The sequence below is a fragment of the Xyrauchen texanus genome, chromosome 9, assembly GCF_025860055.1.
Source record: "Xyrauchen texanus isolate HMW12.3.18 chromosome 9, RBS_HiC_50CHRs, whole genome shotgun sequence".
In the NCBI taxonomy this organism is placed as follows: Eukaryota; Metazoa; Chordata; class Actinopteri; order Cypriniformes; family Catostomidae; genus Xyrauchen; species Xyrauchen texanus.
In genome coordinates, this window is record NC_068284.1 from 49,147,690 (window position 1) to 49,167,620 (window position 19,931).

General features: G+C 40.3%; 2 protein-coding genes and 1 long non-coding RNA gene across 4 annotated transcripts in view; 2 read left to right on the forward strand and 1 right to left on the reverse strand.

Annotated features, from left to right (window-relative positions):
- LOC127648578 (NACHT, LRR and PYD domains-containing protein 12-like) overlaps positions 1-19,931 on the forward strand; it is a 78,577-nt gene that overhangs the window by 25,542 nt on the left and 33,104 nt on the right. The window contains exons 10-12 of one of the 2 annotated variants that reach the window (XM_052133224.1): positions 34-207; positions 4,025-4,071; positions 4,723-6,112. In XM_052133224.1, the coding sequence (XP_051989184.1) occupies positions 34-207; positions 4,025-4,071; positions 4,723-5,186 (685 nt within the window). In that variant the 3' untranslated portion in view covers positions 5,187-6,112. Of the gene's footprint in view, positions 1-33; positions 208-4,024; positions 4,072-4,722; positions 6,113-19,931 lie in introns of those variants that run through there. The other variant, XM_052133222.1, reaches the window with a different exon arrangement.
- On the reverse strand, positions 7,234-8,553 carry LOC127648581 (uncharacterized). Its single transcript, XR_007971184.1, has 3 exons — positions 8,380-8,553; positions 7,769-7,891; positions 7,234-7,645 (listed from the first exon to the last, which is right to left on the reverse strand). It is a non-coding gene; the product is annotated as an uncharacterized LOC127648581 (long non-coding RNA).
- LOC127648579 (NACHT, LRR and PYD domains-containing protein 12-like) overlaps positions 19,212-19,931 on the forward strand; it is a 127,530-nt gene continuing 126,810 nt past the window's right edge. Inside the window, exon 1 of the mRNA XM_052133226.1 lies at positions 19,212-19,464. The gene's annotated coding sequence lies outside the window, so the exon portion shown is untranslated. The remainder of the gene's footprint in view (positions 19,465-19,931) is intronic.

Here is a 19,931-nt window from a genome sequence, read left to right on the forward strand (position 1 = left end):
TAGATTATCTGACAGTTGTGTGTGTGTTTGTAGATTATCTGGCTGCATGTTGACAGAGGAAGGCTGTCGTTCTGTGGCGTCAGCTCTGGGTTCAAACCCCTCACACGTGAGAGAGTTGGATCTGAGCTACAATCATCCAGGAGAATCAGGAGTCAAGCTGCTCTCTGAGAGACTCAACGATCCAAACTGCACACTGGATAAACTCAAGTATGTTGCGCTGTAAAACCCTGTTTACACCCATATTAACTCCCTGAGCCCAGACCCTAGTTGGTCTTGATTTTTTATCCTTATCAAATACACACAGAAGTGTTCATATATAGTGTTTCATTAGGATGAGGATATTTTTGTAATTAAGAAATGTTGTTAATTTAATTTTTACTCATTTTAAAAAAATAATTCAGAAGAATAATCTTCAAGCATCTTTCACTTAACCCTTTTGCACATACTGGTGCTAACAACTCCGCAGATGAGCGTCATACATTTGTGTTTCTGCAACTGCCAGTGTTGCATGATTCAAATCGGCTTTCATGCCAACACTAATTTTAGGATGTACTTTTGAATTACAAGGACACTAGAGCTGTCCTCAAACCACAGCATACTATCTTCGTAACCACTAGTGTAAAACACCAAACACACACACGGTGTACAGACAGACCTTATTGCTGATTTGTCCATTTATTTATATAGCTATGTATAAAAGAGGAAGTTAAATAAATACAGTACAGTAGACAAAAAAATTTTTTATATGCTTAGTATATACAGTATTTAAAAATGTTTTATCTATAAAGGTTTCAAATGACAAATCAAGAATTCAGTATATTACTCGTCTACTTTGTGAAGTGTCATGTGACCTCATTCTAACAGATTTAGCATTCTTTTGATATTTTGTGCATGCAAACAACACACTCTGGGGGGCATTCAAGGGAATATCCCTGATATTGCAGCATGAAGGTGTTTTTGATTACATTTATACAAAATTTAGAGTGTTTTGTTTTTATCAATCAGACTTCTTTGGCTTTGGAGCGTGGAGTTCCCCTTCACCTCTCTAAAGTGCTATTTGGCCCAGTTTGGCACAATTTAATGTTTGTGCAAAAATTAACTACAATTTTTAATATTTAAACAGTAAAAACAAAAAGAATAAAAATATTTATTGTATCTAACCAAAGAAAATTTTGCAAAGCATTTAGCAGATTTTGCAGATATTTAAAGTTTTGAACTAATACATGCACGTATTAGATTCAAGGCCCTGATGCTGATGCTGATGCATATAAAACAGTCACTGGGTCTGCTCCAGCTTACCTAAAAACATTTATGCAGAGCTACGTTCCCACCAGAAGCCTGCGGTCGGCTAAGGAACATCGACTTGTCATACCAAAACAAAGAGGCACCAAAACACTTTCCCGGACTTTCAGTTTCATCATACCACGTTGGTGGAATGACCTCCCCAACTCAATCCGTGAAGCTAACTCACTCTCTATCTTCAAAAAACGGCTAAAAACACATCTTTTTCAAAAGCACTTAACTGGTCACTAAAAAAATTAATAAAAATGTATTAACAATTCTTGTTGCATTTAAATCTCCTTAAGATGATTTGCTTATGTTTTCCTATTTGTAAGTAGCTTTGGATAAAAGCATCTGCCAAATGAATAAATGTAAATGTAACTACCCCTGAAAGACTTATTTTAAAGTGTTAGCAATCATAAAATCATAAAGCCCATCAAATCACCCCCTATTAAGAACATTATTATTAGTGTTAATAATCAATAAATCCATCTTCTAAAGCCGCTTGTCCTCTGCAGGGTTGCGGGAGTGCTGGAGCCTATCCCAGCTGTCTCGGGCCGTAATCACTAAATCATAAACTCCAACACATAGCCAAGATTCCCACCTGACCTTTACAGTGCTTTTGGACTTTAGTTGTCCAAGAGATGACTTGAGGGCAGTTCCCTAAATACAGAAAAGTTGGCATATCTCTAATTGGCAAAGTTTATTAAGTAATAGTAATAAAAATATAAAAAAATCTGTGGTATGTTCAAACCTCCTGCTCCTCTTGTGAATAAAAGGACTCATCTTGGGAACACTTGAAACTGTCTGTGCAGCGTCTCGTGCACAATCCGAGTGCTGGAGGAAGAACGCAGCCTTGCTCAAGTTGTAAAGGCCTTGAGCTGTTGACTCTGTTCATGTACTGCTTGCTTGATAGAACCAAATTATTGATGAAATGGTTTTGCAGTATTTGGTTGGATAAGGCTTTCCCTGTTTATTCAATGGGAAACACAGAGGACAGTGATTCCAGGGAAAAAGTATTTTAGCCTCTTACTTCAGTTTTCTTGCCTTGACAGTAAAAATAAATGTAACATGGAAACAACCGAATAAGTATTCCATGTATTATACTCAACAAAGTTTAAATAATGCCTAGGTTCGGCTCTAGTAGGAGCGAGCACACAACGGTCTCATCAGCCGCCAGAGATCTCACGACAGTCCGCTCACAGTCCAACACAACAACCTGTGAGAATTTTTTTACATTTAATCCAAGAATGTCCATTATACTGATGTGTGTAGTGTGAGAACATAAACATATTTGTGTGATACACAGAGTCGTACAGTCCACACGCAAGATTCACAGAGTCGTACAGTCCACACGCAAGATTCACAGTCGTACAGTCCACACGCAAGATTCACAGAGTCGTACAGTCCACACGCAAGATTCACAGAGTCGTACAGTCCACACGCAAGATTCACAGAGTCGTACAGTCCACACGCTAAGATTCACAGAGTCGTACAGTCCACACGCTAAGATTCACAGAGTCGTACAGTCCACACGCTAAGATTCACAGAGTCGTACAGTCCACACGCTAAGATTCACAGAGTCGTACAGTCCACACGCTAAGATTCACAGAGTCGTACAGTCCACACGCAAGATTCACAGAGTCGTACAGTCCACACGCAAGATTCACAGAGTCGTACAGTCCACACGCAAGATTCACAGAGTCGTACAGTCCACACACAAGATTCACAGAGTCGTACAGTCCACACACAAGATTCACAGAGTCGTACAGTCCACACACAAGATTCACAGAGTCATACAGTCCACACACAAGATTCACAGAGTCGTACAGTCCACACACAAGATTCACAGAGTCATACAGTCCACACACAAGATTCACAGAGTCGTACAGTCCACACACAAGATTCACAGAGTCATACAGTCTCTGCAGTGCTTTCCGGTCATGGGCAGAGCAGTTGCTATACGAAACTGAGACACAGATGGTGAGGATGCTCTCGATGGTGCAGCGGTAGAAGTTCACCAGGATCTGAGGAGACAGGTGGACCTTCTTGAGTCTCCTCAGAAAGAAGAGACGCTGGTGAGCCTTCTTGATCAGGGTAGAGGTGTGGAGGGTCCAAGAGAGGTCCTCAGAGATGTGGACACCAGAAACTTGAAGCTGGTGACACGCTCCACCTCAGTCCCGTTGATAGAAATGGGTGTGTGTGTGCCAGCTTTAGACTTCCTGAAGTCCACAATGAGCTCTTTGGTCTTCTTGGTGTTGAGAGCCAGGTTGTTGTCAGTGCACCACGATGATAGGTGCTGGACCTCCTCCCTGTAGGCCGTCTCATCGTTGTTACTGATGAGACCAATCACTGTAGTGTCATCTGCGAACTTGACAATGGTGTTAGAGCCATGTACAGGTGTGCAGTCGTAGGTGAAGAGGGAGTAAAGGAGAGGACTCAGCACAAATCCCTGTGGTACGCCGGTGTTCATGGTGATGGTTGAGGAGGTGTGATTAGCTAACCTAACAGACTGAGATCTGTTGGTTATGAAGTCCAGTTACAGAGGGAGGAATTGATGCCCAGTTCACTGAGTTTGGTGATCAGTTTGGAGGGGATGATGGTGTTGAAGGTTACACAGCAATACATTTATTTTGAGTCTCAAACTTTATATCCCACAATACATTTCATCACAGATGTATGAATTGTGTTTCAGGTGAGCTGAATGTGATGTCATAATTTCTGTGTGTTTGTGTTTTTATAGTGTGGATCATGGAGGAGAGTTCAGGATTAGAACAGGACTACACAAATGTAGGTCTACACACTCTCTCACACACACACACATACAAACACACAAACAGACACACACACACACATACAAACAAACAGACACACACACACACACACACACACACATACACACAGACACACACACACATACAGGTTTAGTGATTGTTGTGTTATAAGTGTTTTTTCTCTTCTTGTGTTCAGATGTTTGTGATCTCACACTGGATTTAAATACAGCACACACACTCACACATACAAACAGACACACACACACACACACACACACACACATACACACAGACACACACACACATACAGGTTTAGTGATTGTTGTGTTATAAGTGTTTTTTCTCTTCTTGTGTTCAGATGTTTGTGATCTCACACTGGATTTAAATACAGCACACACACTCTCACACACACACACACACACACACACACACACACACACACACACACACACACACATACAGGTTTAGTGATTGTTGTGTTATAATGTTCATTTCATTTATAATTTATGCATTTGGCAGACGCTTTTATCCAAAGGGACAATCCCCCCAGAGCAACCTGGAGTTAAGTGTCTTGCTCAAGGACACAATGGTGGTGACTGTGGGGATCTGTCCAACCACCACTCCATTAAGTGTTTTTTATAAGTGTTTTTTCTGTTCTTGTGTTCAGATTTCTGTCACCTCACACTGGATTTAAATACAGCACACCCTGATCTCATTCTGTCTGAGGGGAACAGGAAGGTGACACGTGTGAGTGAGAGTCAGTCATATCCGGATCATCCAGAGAGATTTGATGTGTGTCATCAGGTTCTGTGTAGAGAGAGTCTGACTGGACGCTGTTACTGGGAGACTGAATGCAGTGGAGGTGCTGCTATATCAGTGTCATATAAACGAATTGGCAGAAAATATGATAATGCTGACTGTGTATCTGGATACAATTTAATCTCCTGGAGTCTCTGCTGCTTTGGTGACAGATTCAGTGCCCGTCACAATAACAACTTCACTGAAATACGTCCCCCTTTACGCCACAGTGAGAGAGTCGGAGTGTATCTGGACTGTCCGGCCGGCACTCTGTCCTACTACCGCATCTCTGACACACACACACTTACACACATTCAACACCACATTCACTGAACCGCTCTATGCTGGATTTACATTTTATAGTAATTCCTCAGCGAGTCTGTGTGTAACTGATCATCAGACACACACACACACACACACACACACACACACACCTGAATGAGTGAAATATACTCACTGTATCTCACATAAACACAACTCCAAACTCTTTCCAGAAATCATTTCAGGAATGCAATTTTTAAGTTGTTATTTACTATCAAATTAAATAATAATAAAAAATAAACAGTGTTGAAATCTAATATGACGTCATGTCAGTAACATGATCACATGTCGTGATCAAACATCATGATGTCATGTGTCGTTTCTAATAGTTCTGCTCACATTTTATATTCTTTTATTTTCATTTATTCTGTTTAATGTTGATTGATCGTTATTATCAAGTTAATCAAATCTGTTTATTGAATACTTGTGTGACATTCAGCTGGAGTTTATTGATGAAATTCAAACACTAATATACAGAAGTTTATTTAAACATACAGTTACACTTAACACTAAACTAATGATCAATTCAGATGATTATTGATTTCAGTCTTACAGTCACTCGTGTTTTATATCAACACCAATAACCACAAATATTTATTTCTGTCAGTTCAACTGCATTAGTTTGTATTAATAAAATATACTGTAAATAACACAAAATGTAGTTTTCCATGTTCAGTGTTATAGTTACTAAATTAACCTACTGAAGCATTTCTTAAAGAGGCCGTTCATACCAGAGTGATGTGTGTAATATTATGTGCAGTTATGTGGACTAGTTATCTACTAACTCATACAAAATGTCAAACGTTGCATCACAATGTTACAATTATAGGAGCCATGTTATTGTTGAGTGTAGTATGACAGCTTGTGTCTTTGTATAATAAATGTCTGAATTAACTCATGTATTTGTGTTCCTCCTGGCAGTGTAAAAGACAATAAATGACAAATGTAAACATTGTCAATATTTCAGACAATTTTCTGAAAGGTATATCACAAGATACAAAAAACAAACAGCATAGTAAATTACAAAATATATAAGCAGTATATGGAAGCTCATAGAGAAAAATACAGTCCTTGGCTGGTAAACAAAAATTGTTCCACTCAAAAGACATGGCACAGCTCCTTGAACAAGTTTTCAGGTCCTGTGGTTGTATGATGAAATCTTCTAGCTTAAAATGTCGACTGCATACCGGGTGTTATCGGTAGGGGTGAAGTTCTCGCGTCTTATCTTGACTAGCCACTGAGCTCGTACCTCAGGCTGATGCGGAAAACGATGAAAACTTCAGAATTATACCTCGATGAAACGGCACATCGAGGAACACTACAATGTAATTTAGAGTTGCCAATTTGATACTGATATGTAAGACGTCTCTTATTTACTGTTAACATTTTACATACGGTACTCACTGATAGCTTGCCACTCACTCTTCCACAACATCTACATCGGAAATACCGGTAGTAACCTAAACCGGAAGTCCCCCCGCCCACCACACAGATTTCGAACGTTCGTCGCGTCACCTGTGCACATAGCGAATTGGTCTTTGCTCCTGGAAGAGCCACTGCTGATAAACTTTATGTCATCATGTGCCCTTCTGTAGTTACTATGGTGATTAACAAATACCTCATGAAGTAAACAACAGATTTTAACAGTTTTATCGTAAATTTTACAGTGCCAGTGTGTAAATTACAACCATTAAACTGTCAAATTTACAGGTTGTTCTGTAAATTGGTTTATATTTTAACTGTATTTTTTACAGAATTATTCTGGCAACCACAGCTGCCAAAATGTTTTTGTAAAAACAACGGGATTTTTTAAAAGTGCAGGCACGGATTTACATTTACATTTATGCATTTGGCAGATGCTTTTATCCAGAGTGACTTACAGTGCACTTATTACAGGGACAATCCCCCCGGAGCAACCTGGAGTTAAGTGCCTTGCTCAAGAACACAATGGTGGTGACTGTGGGGATCAAACCAGCAACCTTCTGAGTACCAATGTATTATACAGAGCACTTATTACAGGGACAATCTCCCCGGAGCAACCTGGAGTTAAGTGCCTTGCTCAAGAACACAATGGTGGTGACTGTGGGGATCAAACCAGCAACCTTCTGAGTACCAATGTATTATACAGAGCACTTATTACAGGGACAATCCCCCCGGAGCAACCTGGAGTTAAGTGTCTTACTCAAGGACACAATGGTGGTGACTGTGGGGATCAAACCAGCAACCTTCTGAGTACCAATGTATTATACAGAGCACTTATTACAGGGACAATCCCCCCGGAGCAACCTGGAGTTAAGTGTCTTACTCAAGGACACAATGGTGGTGACTGTGGGGATCAAACCAGCAACCTTCTGAGTACCAATGTATTATACAGTGCACTTATTACAGGGACAATCTCCCCGGAGCAACCTGGAGTTAAGTGCCTTGCTCAAGAACACAATGGTGGTGACTGTGGGGATCAAACCAGCAACCTTCTGAGTACCAATGTATTATACAGAGCACTTATTACAGGGACAATCCCCCTGGAGCAACCTGGAGTTAAGTGTCTTACTCAAGGACACAATGGTGGTGACTGTGGGGATCAAACCAGCAACCTTCTGAGTACCAATGTATTATACAGTGCACTTATTACAGGGACAATCCCCCCGGAGCAACCTGGAGTTAAGTGTCTTACTCAAGGACACAATGGTGGTGACTGTGGGGATCAAACCAGCAACCTTCTGAGTACCAATGTATTATACAGAGCACTTATTACAGGGACAATCCCCGGAGCAACCTGGAGTTAAGTGTCTTACTCAAGGACACAATGGTGGTGACTGTGGGGATCAAACCAGCAACCTTCTGAGTACCAATGTATTATACAGTGCACTTATTACAGGGACAATCCCCGGAGCAACCTGGAGTTAAGTGTCTTACTCAAGGACACAATGGTGGTGACTGTGGGGATCAAACCAGCAACCTTCTGAGTACCAATGTATTATACAGTGCACTTATTACAGGGACAATCCCCCCGGAACAACCTGGAGTTAAGTGTCTTACTCAAGGACACAATGGTGGTGACTGTGGGGATCAAACCAGCAACCTTCTGAGTACCAATGTATTATACAGTGCACTTATTACAGGGACAATCCCCCCGGAACAACCTGGAGTTAAGTGTCTTACTCAAGGACACAATGGTGGTGTCTGTGGGGATCAAACCAGCAACCTTCTGAGTACCAATGTATTATACAGTGCACTTATTACAGGGACAATCCCCCCGGAGCAACCTGGAGTTAAGTGTCTTACTCAAGGACACAATGGTGGTGACTGTGGGGATCAAACCAGCAACCTTCTGAGTACCAATGTATTATACAGTGCACTTATTACAGGGACAATCCCCCCGGAGCAACCTGGAGTTAAGTGTCTTAAGGACACAATGGTGGTGACTGTGGGGATCAAACCAGCAACCTTCTGAGTACCAATGTATTATACAGTGCACTTATTACAGGGACAATCCCCCCGGAACAACCTGGAGTTAAGTGTCTTACTCAAGGACACAATGGTGGTGACTGTGGGGATCAAACCAGCAACCTTCTGAGTACCAATGTATTATACAGTGCACTTATTACAGGGACAATCCCCGGAACAACCTGGAGTTAAGTGTCTTACTCAAGGACACAATGGTGGTGACTGTGGGGATCAAACCAGCAACCTTCTGAGTACCAATGTATTATACAGTGCACTTATTACAGGGACAATCCCCCCGGAACAACCTGGAGTTAAGTGTCTTACTCAAGGACACAATGGTGGTGACTGTGGGGATCAAACCAGCAACCTTCTGAGTACCAATGTATTATACAGTGCACTTATTACAGGGACAATCCCCCCGGAACAACCTGGAGTTAAGTGTCTTACTCAAGGACACAATGGTGGTGACTGTGGGGATCAATACACCACCACCACTCATAGAAAGCAGAGGCCCCTGGGCACAAAATCACGGTGAAACAGATGATCAATGATCTACTAGGTTGGGTACAGCTGCATCACCTCCCCTCCTGGCCACCCTCCTTACTGGCAGTTAAAGTGGAAATCCACCAGTTTATCCACATGAGGGACTCTTTACTGCCGCTACTAGAAAGGCCATAGCGGTCATTCTGACCGTTCATACTAGACTGGACCAAATGTCACTTTTTTACAATCGAAACTTCTGTCGTCATATTTTATGATGTCATCACCCTAAAAAATAAAAAAATCCTCAAATAAAATCCTCAATTTGAATAATATAGACTAATATGGATTAAATGGAGCATGCAGCGCCAAGCGAACGCAGTTAGGCCTACATAATACCATCTTTTTTGTAATATATAATAGTTTCCAATATTTCAGCAGTTCCAATACCAGTGAAATTTCACGGTTCTCGATACCATTTTCGGTTCCAAAGTAAAACACAAAAACATGTTACTAAGCAACACTCTTTTATTAATAAAGTCTACAAAACATCAGCAGCAGAACTAAGAACAGAAATATGCCATTGAGCAACACTTTCATTTAAATATATTATTTTTAAATTATAACAAAACTGAACAAGTTATGCTTAAAGTATTTTTGAACACTTATAACAGATTTGCTTCAACTTTTGCAACTTTTAATTTAAGTTTTTACCAAGTACTAAAAATAAATAAATAAACAAGCAAACAATAGAATGAATAAAAAACTATTTCCAAACTAATGTGCAAAGTGCTCTTATTAATAAAGCTGCATTTGCCATTTTTCTTCATGATAAGAAATGCACAGTGACATATATATATATATATAGATATTATGATTAAATAAGTTCTAATCGAGCTGCATTAAGCGTGTGCGCTCGAGGGATGAGCGTCCCGTGACAGAGTCTCTCTCAGCCGGTGCAGTTTCAGTCTCTCCCCCTGAGATCGGGACATTCACACGACTCATAGAAGAGGCACCGACCACACAGAGACCGTTTCTGAGTTTATAGTGATTAACATGACCTGCTTCTGCATTATTTCAACTTTAATAAAGATATAACACATTAAATATAACTGCATTTGTAACGCCGGGATGTTTCCTTTAAAGAGCTCCGCCTCTGCTTATTCCACAACGGTTCATGCTTCTGAATGTACTTTAATAATTCCCCAATACTTTGCTAATATGATAATATGCTTTTAAACTCGCCTGCTTTAGTTGCTTGAATACATGCGGGTGTCTTTCAGGTGCTTTATTAAGTTTGATTTTCCTCCTTTCATCAGAATATTGTGAAAGCAGCGTTTACAAACAGGTTTTTATTGATCTATGATGTTTCCCTTTTCATCAGCCTCAAATGCAAAGAATTTCCAAACCTGTTTTTTTCCACTTTTCTTTTCGACAAGATTAAGTTGAGCCTCCGCAGCAGCTTTGCTTGCCGCCATCTTTTTCATTTTTTTGTTTGAGTGTCGAATTGGTACCGGAGTACCGGTATTTTTGACAACACTAATATATAATAGTGCTAGACTATACAAATATATATATATATATAAGCTGCTAGACTGCCCCGGAAGGCATTATTCCACAACGGTACATGCTTCTGAATGTACTTTAATAATTCCCTGATACTTTGGGATCTACATAAAATAAACGGTGAAAGTTTGGAGTGCATCTGGACTGATCGGTGTAATTCTGAACTGCTGCTCTCACGCGTCACCGTTACAGTTTAATGTGATTTCATGTTACGTTAAATGAGATCAAACGACTATTCAACAACGAACATTTTTCTCATCAATTTTGTGTTTTCGACGATGTCGATAATGTCGACTAAACGTTTCAGTGCTAATGTAAATGATAATATGCGTTTAAACTCGCCTGCTTTAGTTGCTTGAATAAATCCGGGTGTCTGTCTTTCAGGTGCTTTATTAAGTTTGATGTGTTTCCTCCTTTCGTCAGAATATTGTGCGTCTCGCTTTGTGTCCAGCAAGTTTTTCCACCACAGTGAAAATGTTTTTGAAAGTCTAAACGCCAACAAACATGGATTGAGGCGGAATATTTCGTTAGATAAAAACATGTTGTGAATTGTGAAATTATTAAATCTATCTTTTTTCATAACATGTTGACTTTTGGACTTTACAACGCTCTGGAGTTATTGGAAATTGGAAACAATCCTATGCAGCCACCACTGGAATCAAAATCCACTAATAAATGAATCTGTTATATTAATAATAAACACCAGGACACGAAATTTAAATTCTAATGATTGTGAAAATGTATTAGTTCATCGACAATCACAGAACTTGCTATTGTAGCTAAATACAGATGCAACTTTGATTATTTATATTCTATTATTTTCTTTGTAAAATAAAACAAATCAATACAATAGCTTATAAAAACATCACCAATGTGTATTTCAATGCATAGTAAAAACATGTATGAAACACATATAGGCAAAACAGTTAATAAAGAATATGAACATTCGATAAACTGTACAACAACAGATTTAGAAAGCAATATTTGTTTTACAGTGAGCAAAAATATCATGCTGTAAAATCATTATGAACGAATTCTCCTAAAAGTGGCTCACTTGAACAAGGCATCTGGTTGTTTTGGGGGGAAACACCGCACATCATTCACTGACGCTTGTGGATCGATTACTCAGTCAACACAGGTAATCTCTACCTTCCATGTGCAGATCCCACACACGACCATCTGACATTTGTCACAAGTGTCCTTAGTTTTGATTTTCTTGCAGTTTCTCCATCATCAGCTGCTCCTGTCTGGGTCCTCGCACCATCAGATGTGTGGCTTTTGCTCTCATATGGCCGTAGCGAAGTTCATTTGCCAGTCGCATTATGAAGTTCTTCCGTGACATTCTCTCATTTGTGCATTTCTTCAACATGATGGAAGCATTTATCGCAGCCAGGTCAAGGATATTATAAAACACAGCCACTGGACATCTACGTGTGGGTGCTTTCACAGAGTATTTCCTCGCCATTTGATCTAGCACATCTACTCTGAACTTGGTTCTGTTGTAGAACAGCTGTGTGGACGGTGCTTTTCTTCTGTTGCTCTGATAGATTGTGAGCGTTGCATCGTCACTTCTCGGCACCTCCGTGGTGAACAGCGCCCTTTGTTCCTTTATGTAGCAAACGCTGAAATGCGCGCGGTCAAAATGAACGTTATGGCCATTCAAGGTAGAAATACTCAGAACTCTTTTTTGTTTTGAAATTTTAATAAAATAACAATGTTAGAATAAATTATACACACATTTAAGAAAAGTCATGGTCCTATGTTTATATGGGTTTTATTTCAACAAAGTTATTACATTGCAAAATTTTTAAACGGTCAGAATGACCGCCGTGGTAGTTCTAGTGTTAAAAAGCAACTTATCATAAGGGTACAGTGGGGTGGTGAAATGCGGGTGCTGGACTCTAGCTAAATCAGAAAAAATATTTATTTAGGTGGTTCGGTGCACGCAGATTCGGAAGGCTTCGGTGCCGATCCGGGCATCTATAATAATCAGGTTTTTAATAAGGGGAAAAAGTCATAGATAGACCTACATTTTGAGGCTGTCAAACTGGTAATGTACGTTAACCTACCCGTCACCGCAAGGCCTCTGCCGCCTTCAGCGGCTTCCGAAGCGCCCGCTTCGGTTTCGGTCTCAAGTGGAGTCAGAGACGGTGGGGGGGCACTTGAACAAGTGTCTGTCACTCCAGCCGGGCTGTGGTTCTTGTCGTACTGGTGCTGATGCTCCGGTTCATCTGAAATGGCAAGGCTGGATAATGTGCTAAACTCCTCTTCACTAGCATCACCGCAGGTGCCGCCATGCTCTTTATTTGCGTCAAGCCGACTTTTGAAAAAAGTGGAGATGGTTGGAATATTTCTCCTAAATAAATCCTCTCTGCTATCCTTCTCCCTTTTAACTCCACCGTTTTTTATCCATGTTGTTTGTTTTTTCGATGTCCTCAACTCGGTCTTACCGCTATCAACACCGCGGTTGAGTTTCCACGGTAACCTGACTCATTGTCATCATCAGACAAAGCCAAAAATCTGATCATGATACTTTTTTTGTGTGCAAATAAATGATTGTTAACACAATCATAACATACACACAAACAAACACTCATTAATTAATTTAATTTTAATTTAATAAAAAAAAGAAAAAAGGATGAGGCCACACAGTTAGTGGGGTCTTGGAGGCCCCCTACAGATCGGAGGCTCCCGGGCACCGGCCCAATCGGCCCGGTGGTAAATCCGGCCTTGACTACAGGGAATATTTGTACTATTAATAAATAATTTATCAACTTTGGACAGAACTGATTATAAGATTTCTCATCCTCAGAATCTGAAGCAGGACCAGCAGGAGCGGGAGCTTCCACCACCTGCTTATCTTTTGTCCTGTGGTCATTTTCCATGTTGTTCTGGCCCTGATCTTCATCAACCTCCTCATCATCAAAAGTTCACCTTCTTAACCTTCTTGGCCTACTTCTTGTCTGCTTTACTCAGAGGGGGGAAATATGAAGGATTACAAACCATCAGGGGTGGGAGCTCGTCCTAAACTGTCCATCATATTCCAGCTACCAAGGAGCTTGGATGGAGGTGACCCCCAATTAATTTCACTAATTTCTTTGGTTGCACATTTACATGGGGTTTTCAATTCTCCCTGATTCCCATCGTCAATGGGGAACCAAGTCACTTCAGGGCTCGTGGGCGAGGGGATTTATGTTGCGTGACTTTTAGCAGCTCTAAATGTTGTAGACCCTACCACAGAGGATAATCAGGATCGCCTTAGGAAGTTGCATTATCTTATGGACCACCTCAAACAAAAATGCCAGCAGCTCTTTCAACCTAACCAAAATCTCACAATAGATGAACGTATGGTCAAGTCTAAAGCTTGTCAGGATTTAAACAATACATGAAGGGCAAGCCTACTCGGTGGGGCTTTAAATTTTGGGTAATTGCAACATCAGACTCTGGGTATACTTTCGACTTTAATGTTTACACAGGTAGTCATGATGGGCGTGTCACTGACTTGGCCACCAAAGTAGTTGAATCGTTACTGCAGCCATTCAAAGACCAGGGCCACAATGTTTGGTTTGACAACGTTTACATGTCTTATGGTTACGTTGTTAGAAATGGGAACTAATGCCTGTGGGACATGAGGCTGAATCGTAAACTATTTCCTGCAGAATTTAAAGACATCAAAAGATGGGAACTCAAAACAGCTCGTGGGGATATGTGGAGGTGTAGGATTGAGGGGAATATACTTGTAATTCAGTGGAAGGACACGCGTGCAGTTACATGCCGCTCCAATTTACACAATGCGAATGGCTCAACCGAAATGACTAAGTTTGTAATAAATGATGGTGACTGGACAAAAGCAGTAGCTCTTCAGCCCACTGTCATCAGCGATTATAACAAAAATATGGGTGGTGTTTATAGGTCAGACCAAACCGACGTCCTACGAAAAACTGAGAAGTGGTGGAAGAATGTTTTTTTTTAGACATAGACATTGCCGTCATCATCCACTTGATAGTTGTCCTCCCCTCTATTCTCCCTCTCTCCTCTCCACAGGTATTGCAGTTGTTGAGTATTTATGAATTTATATATATTCTGTTCCTGCATACATAAAATGTATATTTCAGTGTTTGTGTCCTTCAATTTCAGATGTAATCTCAAATTATTATTCCAGGTGCTCACAAGGAGTATTTGAGGAATGTCATGTGAAATGTATCTTAACATTCTACATGTTTGTTTTATTCAGTTTTCCCACTAATCACTAGAATTGTCATAACTGTTAAACAATATATTATATTTCTAATCTGTCTACTATTCTACATTGCCCACAGAATTATGTATATTTCATATACTCTAAGTTTCCCTCTAGCTTGTAATTAAAATGGTTGAAAATGCAGTTGTCTGATGAAGTATAGTGACCGGAGAAGATTTTTGTAAACATTGCTGTGTGAAATCTTATTGATAAAGGATGATTAACCTTAAATAATCACATATATTTATATCATTTGAAAGCCCTAGTTCTTCTCTTCAAAATGGTATATAGAGTCCAGATGTTTGATGTTATATGAACATGAATATAATATGAATTTGGATATGAATATCATATCCAAAGAGACAGGAATATACTGGATCACTGCTACACCACAGTAAAGGATGTATATCCCTCTGTCCCACGTGCAGCTTTGGGACTCCCTGATCGCTGTCTGGTTCATCTTCTTCCAAACTACAGGCAGAAATTAAAATTGACCAAGCCAGTTGTAAGGACTGTAAGGAGATGGACTAATGAAGCAGAGCTGGAACTACAAGCCTGCTTTGGCTGCACTGATTGGAGTGTTTTTGAAGCTACAGCTACAGACCTGGACGAGCTCACAGATACTGTTACATCATACATCAGATTCTGTGAGGATATGTGCATCCCAACTAGGACATTTTTATCATTCAATAACGATAAACCATGGTTTACAGGAAAACTCATACAGCTTCATCATGCCAAAGAGGATGCTTACATGGGGATAAAGTCTTGTATAATCAGGCCAGGAACACACTGAATAAGGAAATCAGAGTGGATAAAAGAAGTTACTCTGAGAAGCTGAAAAACAAGTTTTCCGCTAACGACACTGCATCAGATCACTAGATCACCCGGAGAATAGATGAGAATAGATCACTGGAGCAGTGTGAAGTCCCATGCTGCTTCAAATGCTCAATCATTATCCCCGTCCCAAAGAAACCCAAAATCACAGGACTTAACAACTGCAGACCTGTCGCTCTGATGTCTGTGGTCATGAAGTAATTTGAGAGACTGGTGTTGGCCCACCTGAAGGACATCACTGGACCCTTTCTGGATCCCCTTCAATTTGCTTAAAGCAAACAGATCTGTGGATGATGCAGTCAATATGGGACTGCATTACATACTGCAATATCTGGACAGACCAGGGACATATGCAAGGATCCTTTTTGTGGACTTCATTTCGACTTTCAACACCATCATCCCCGATATACTCCAGACTAAATAACACCAGCTCTCTGTTCCCATCTCTATCTGTCAGTGGATCACCAGCTTTCTGACGGATATGCAGCAGTTAGTGAGACTGGGGAAATTCACTTCCAGCACCTGTACAATCAGCACTGGTGCCCCCCAGGGATGTGTGCTCTCCCCAATACTCTTCTCCCTCTACACCAATGACTGCACCTCCAAGGACCCCTCTGTCAACAACCTGGAACATGCTCAAAACAGTGGAGATGATTGTGGACTTTAGGAGGAACACCCCAACACTGACCCCCCTCACCATTCTGAACAGCACTGTGCCAGCAGTGGAGTCATTCAGGTTCCTGGGCACTACCATCTCACAGGACCTGAAGTAGGAGACACACATTGACTCCATTGTGAAAAAGGCCCAGCAGAGGTTGTACTTCCTTCACCAGCTGATGAAGTTCAACCTGCCACAGGTGCTGCTGATCCAGTTTCACTCAGCAGTCATTGAGTCTGTCCTCTGCACTTCAATAACTGTCTGGTTTGGTGCAGCTATGATATCAGACATCAGAACACTACAGAGGACAGTTCGGAGTGCGGAGAGGATTATTGGTGCCCTTCCTTCAAGAACTGTACACTTCCAGAGTGAGGACATGGGCTGGTAACTCTCACACAGCCCATTATCTTTCTGAACTGTTGCCTTCTGTCCGACGCTACAGAGCTCTGAACACCAGAACCAGTTTCTACCCCTCAGACTATCATCACATAAACCGTTAAAACTGCCCCATTGAGCAATAACTATGTGCAATACACAGTTTAATCTATTTATATTATCCAACATATCCTCTTCTGCCATTACATACATTGCACTGTACATAATATACTGTATTTCTGTTCTTTATGTAACAGTTGTGTATTAGATTTGCACTACGTGTGTGTGTGTATGTGTGTATGTATGAAGGTGTGTTTCTGAGTGTACGTATATGTATAATTATGAATTTATATTATTCTTTTTTTTTTTTTATTACCTATGTCTTGCTGCTGTTTTTGTATTGTTGTGCGGAAGCTTCTGTCACCAAGACAAATTCCTTGTATGTGTAAGAATACTTGGCAATAAAGCTGATTCTGATATTCTGTCACAGAATGGAATTTTCTGAGTTTTGGGATCAGACTGGAAAGGGTTAAACACTGAATGTGGTCAAATTGACCTAAAAGAGAACAGAAAGGTAAAATATATGAATTAACTTTACACCGACCAACAACTTACTCCTAAATCTTCCCATTCTTTTAAGTTTGAACTTCAACTGAAGCCTCGTCTCACTCCAGCACAGCAGGAGGCGGTATGCACCTGAAGAGTTTGTTTGTAACCCGCCATTAATCCACTGAAGATGAAGAAGACCGTACGCAGTTTCAGACTTAAGCCCTGTCCCAAATGGCGCACTTCATGCGGACTTTCGGTCTCGTGGACTTAAATTGCGCGTGCTCGCTGAGTCTACGAGTCCGTAGGCCGTCCCATTTAGCATTTTAACGCTCTGAAGTGTGCTCAGCAGCGCCCCCTTTGTACCCTTCAAGCGGTCTTCCGCGAAGCCCGCATAGATCCAGGCTTCACGCACTTCAAGTACCCAGGAGTCCTTGCGAAAGGCCAATCAGACAACTGGTGTGAAGAGCGCTTTCGCTCACGGACACAGACAATTGATAACATGGCTGAGAAGAAAATATTTAAGTGTAAGTATCATTATGGTTTTTATGACTGTGTACATTTTACCAGTTGTTACCTACAGTTTATACAAACATTATGGTCATCGACCAGTGGTTGATGTCTCAAACATAGTAATAGCGGCTGAATAATAGGCTGATCGCATAACGATTCATTATATAGAACCGAATGGCAGGGCTTTACTGAGTCATATGTAAGTGAAGTATGGATATTTAAACCTGTAAATTAAAAACGACATAAAAAAACAAGGTACACATAAAAAATATAAAATACATATATATATATGTATATAAAGAAAAAAGAAAATTAAACAGTAAATCAAATAATAATGACTTAATGCATTAACGACTTTTGACAAGTTATATGTTTATCTACAAAGTCAATAACATTTACTTGCTTACACTTTCCTCCGTGCATAACATCAGCATTTGTATGCATGAAAAATAATCTTGTCTTCTACTGACGTCGGAGCGTATAAATGTGATTTCTCTGCATGGCAAGCCATCTCGCAAACACAATAGTAAAAACAACAACAATAGGCAGCATATTTCCCGAACCGAACCTGCAGCTCCTGTCCAACAATAACCACGCTTCACGATCGAGTCTGTCCCAAAAATACTTCTCAATGCGCCCTTGTGGACTTGCGCGAGGGGCCCTATAAGTCTGCACTACATGACGTCACCGAAGTGTGGACTCTGAGGAAGTCCACAAGTCCGGAGTGTGCCATTTGGGTCAGGGCTTTAGACATAATAATACATAGACACCCTATTGGCCGCTTTGGAACGTTGCTGCGATACGTCAACGCGTCCGCCATTTTGCGGAGGGCAAGACTGCGCTGTAATCAAATGCAAGTAAACGGGCGAGTTGCGGTTTTTCTGGATAAAAACAAAAATAACGTTTACATTTATCAACCGATTTCAGTGGTTCGTACATGGTGTAACGAGTACTTGTCATAAAAGTCGGTTTTAAGAAAATATTTAGATTTTCAGTAAACTTACTTTATAATATAAAATATAAGATAAAACTATACTATAAATCATGTCAACTCATGTCTCAACTTTCACAGCTGGCAAGCAAGCTATTTAAGTCTGACTAACTCCGGTGGCCAACTACTATTACTAATTATATAACGACCAAATACAACCAAAAACAAATGTTCAGTCTTACTTGTGAAAAGTAATTCCCCGAGACCTGTTTTCAATAGTGCGGCGATTTGTACAGCCCCAAGCAGCACATGAGGCAGGCATTTTTCCTCAACTCCCGTTATGGGAGAAATGGGAAGCCCTCCGCAATGGCGGCCCGTTGACGTACGCTCCAGCGGCCAATAGGGCGTCTATGTATTTATTATGTCTATGGTTTCAGACGCAGCGGCCATTTCAGGGTGTTTACACGATTATAAATCACACTTTACAGTAAGACCATAATCTTTCTTTAAACTTACGAGAACTGTGATCAGAAGAAGAAGAAGAAGAAGAACAATGGTCTCTGTGTGATCTGAAGACAGAAAGAAGAGGAAGAAGAACATTTTGTTTTTGTCAGTTTGTCACTGAAACCGAAAGTAAACCCGCACAGATGAAGAGACGCCATTTCAGTGTTCACACGATTATAAAACATACTTTACGGTAACATCAATAATCTTTTATTATGACATTTTACATTTGTTTTCTCTTTATCACTTCATACTCTTTAAACTTATGAGAACTTGTTTTCAGATTCAGTACAAAGATCGGGATGTTTATGTTAAGAGATTACAGTTATATTGTCATTATTTTATACACATTATCATATTAACACTTTAATAAACTTTCAGAAACACAAACTGCATCTTTAAATGTTGTTTGGATGTTTTCAGATTCCTCCGAAAGTGAAACTAAATTCAGGATCTATTTTAAAGAGCGGATATTAAATGAAGAGAGGAATATTCATCAAATATCATCATTACTTGACTGAATCTCTGAATTGTCTGGAACAATAGATCAGTGGATTGTGAAGCACTTTGTTGGTGATATTCTGGTCAGTAAACAGGAACATCAACAGCTGGCGACTGTGAGTAAAACAGGAAATCATCTTTCAAACTCTCATCTAACAG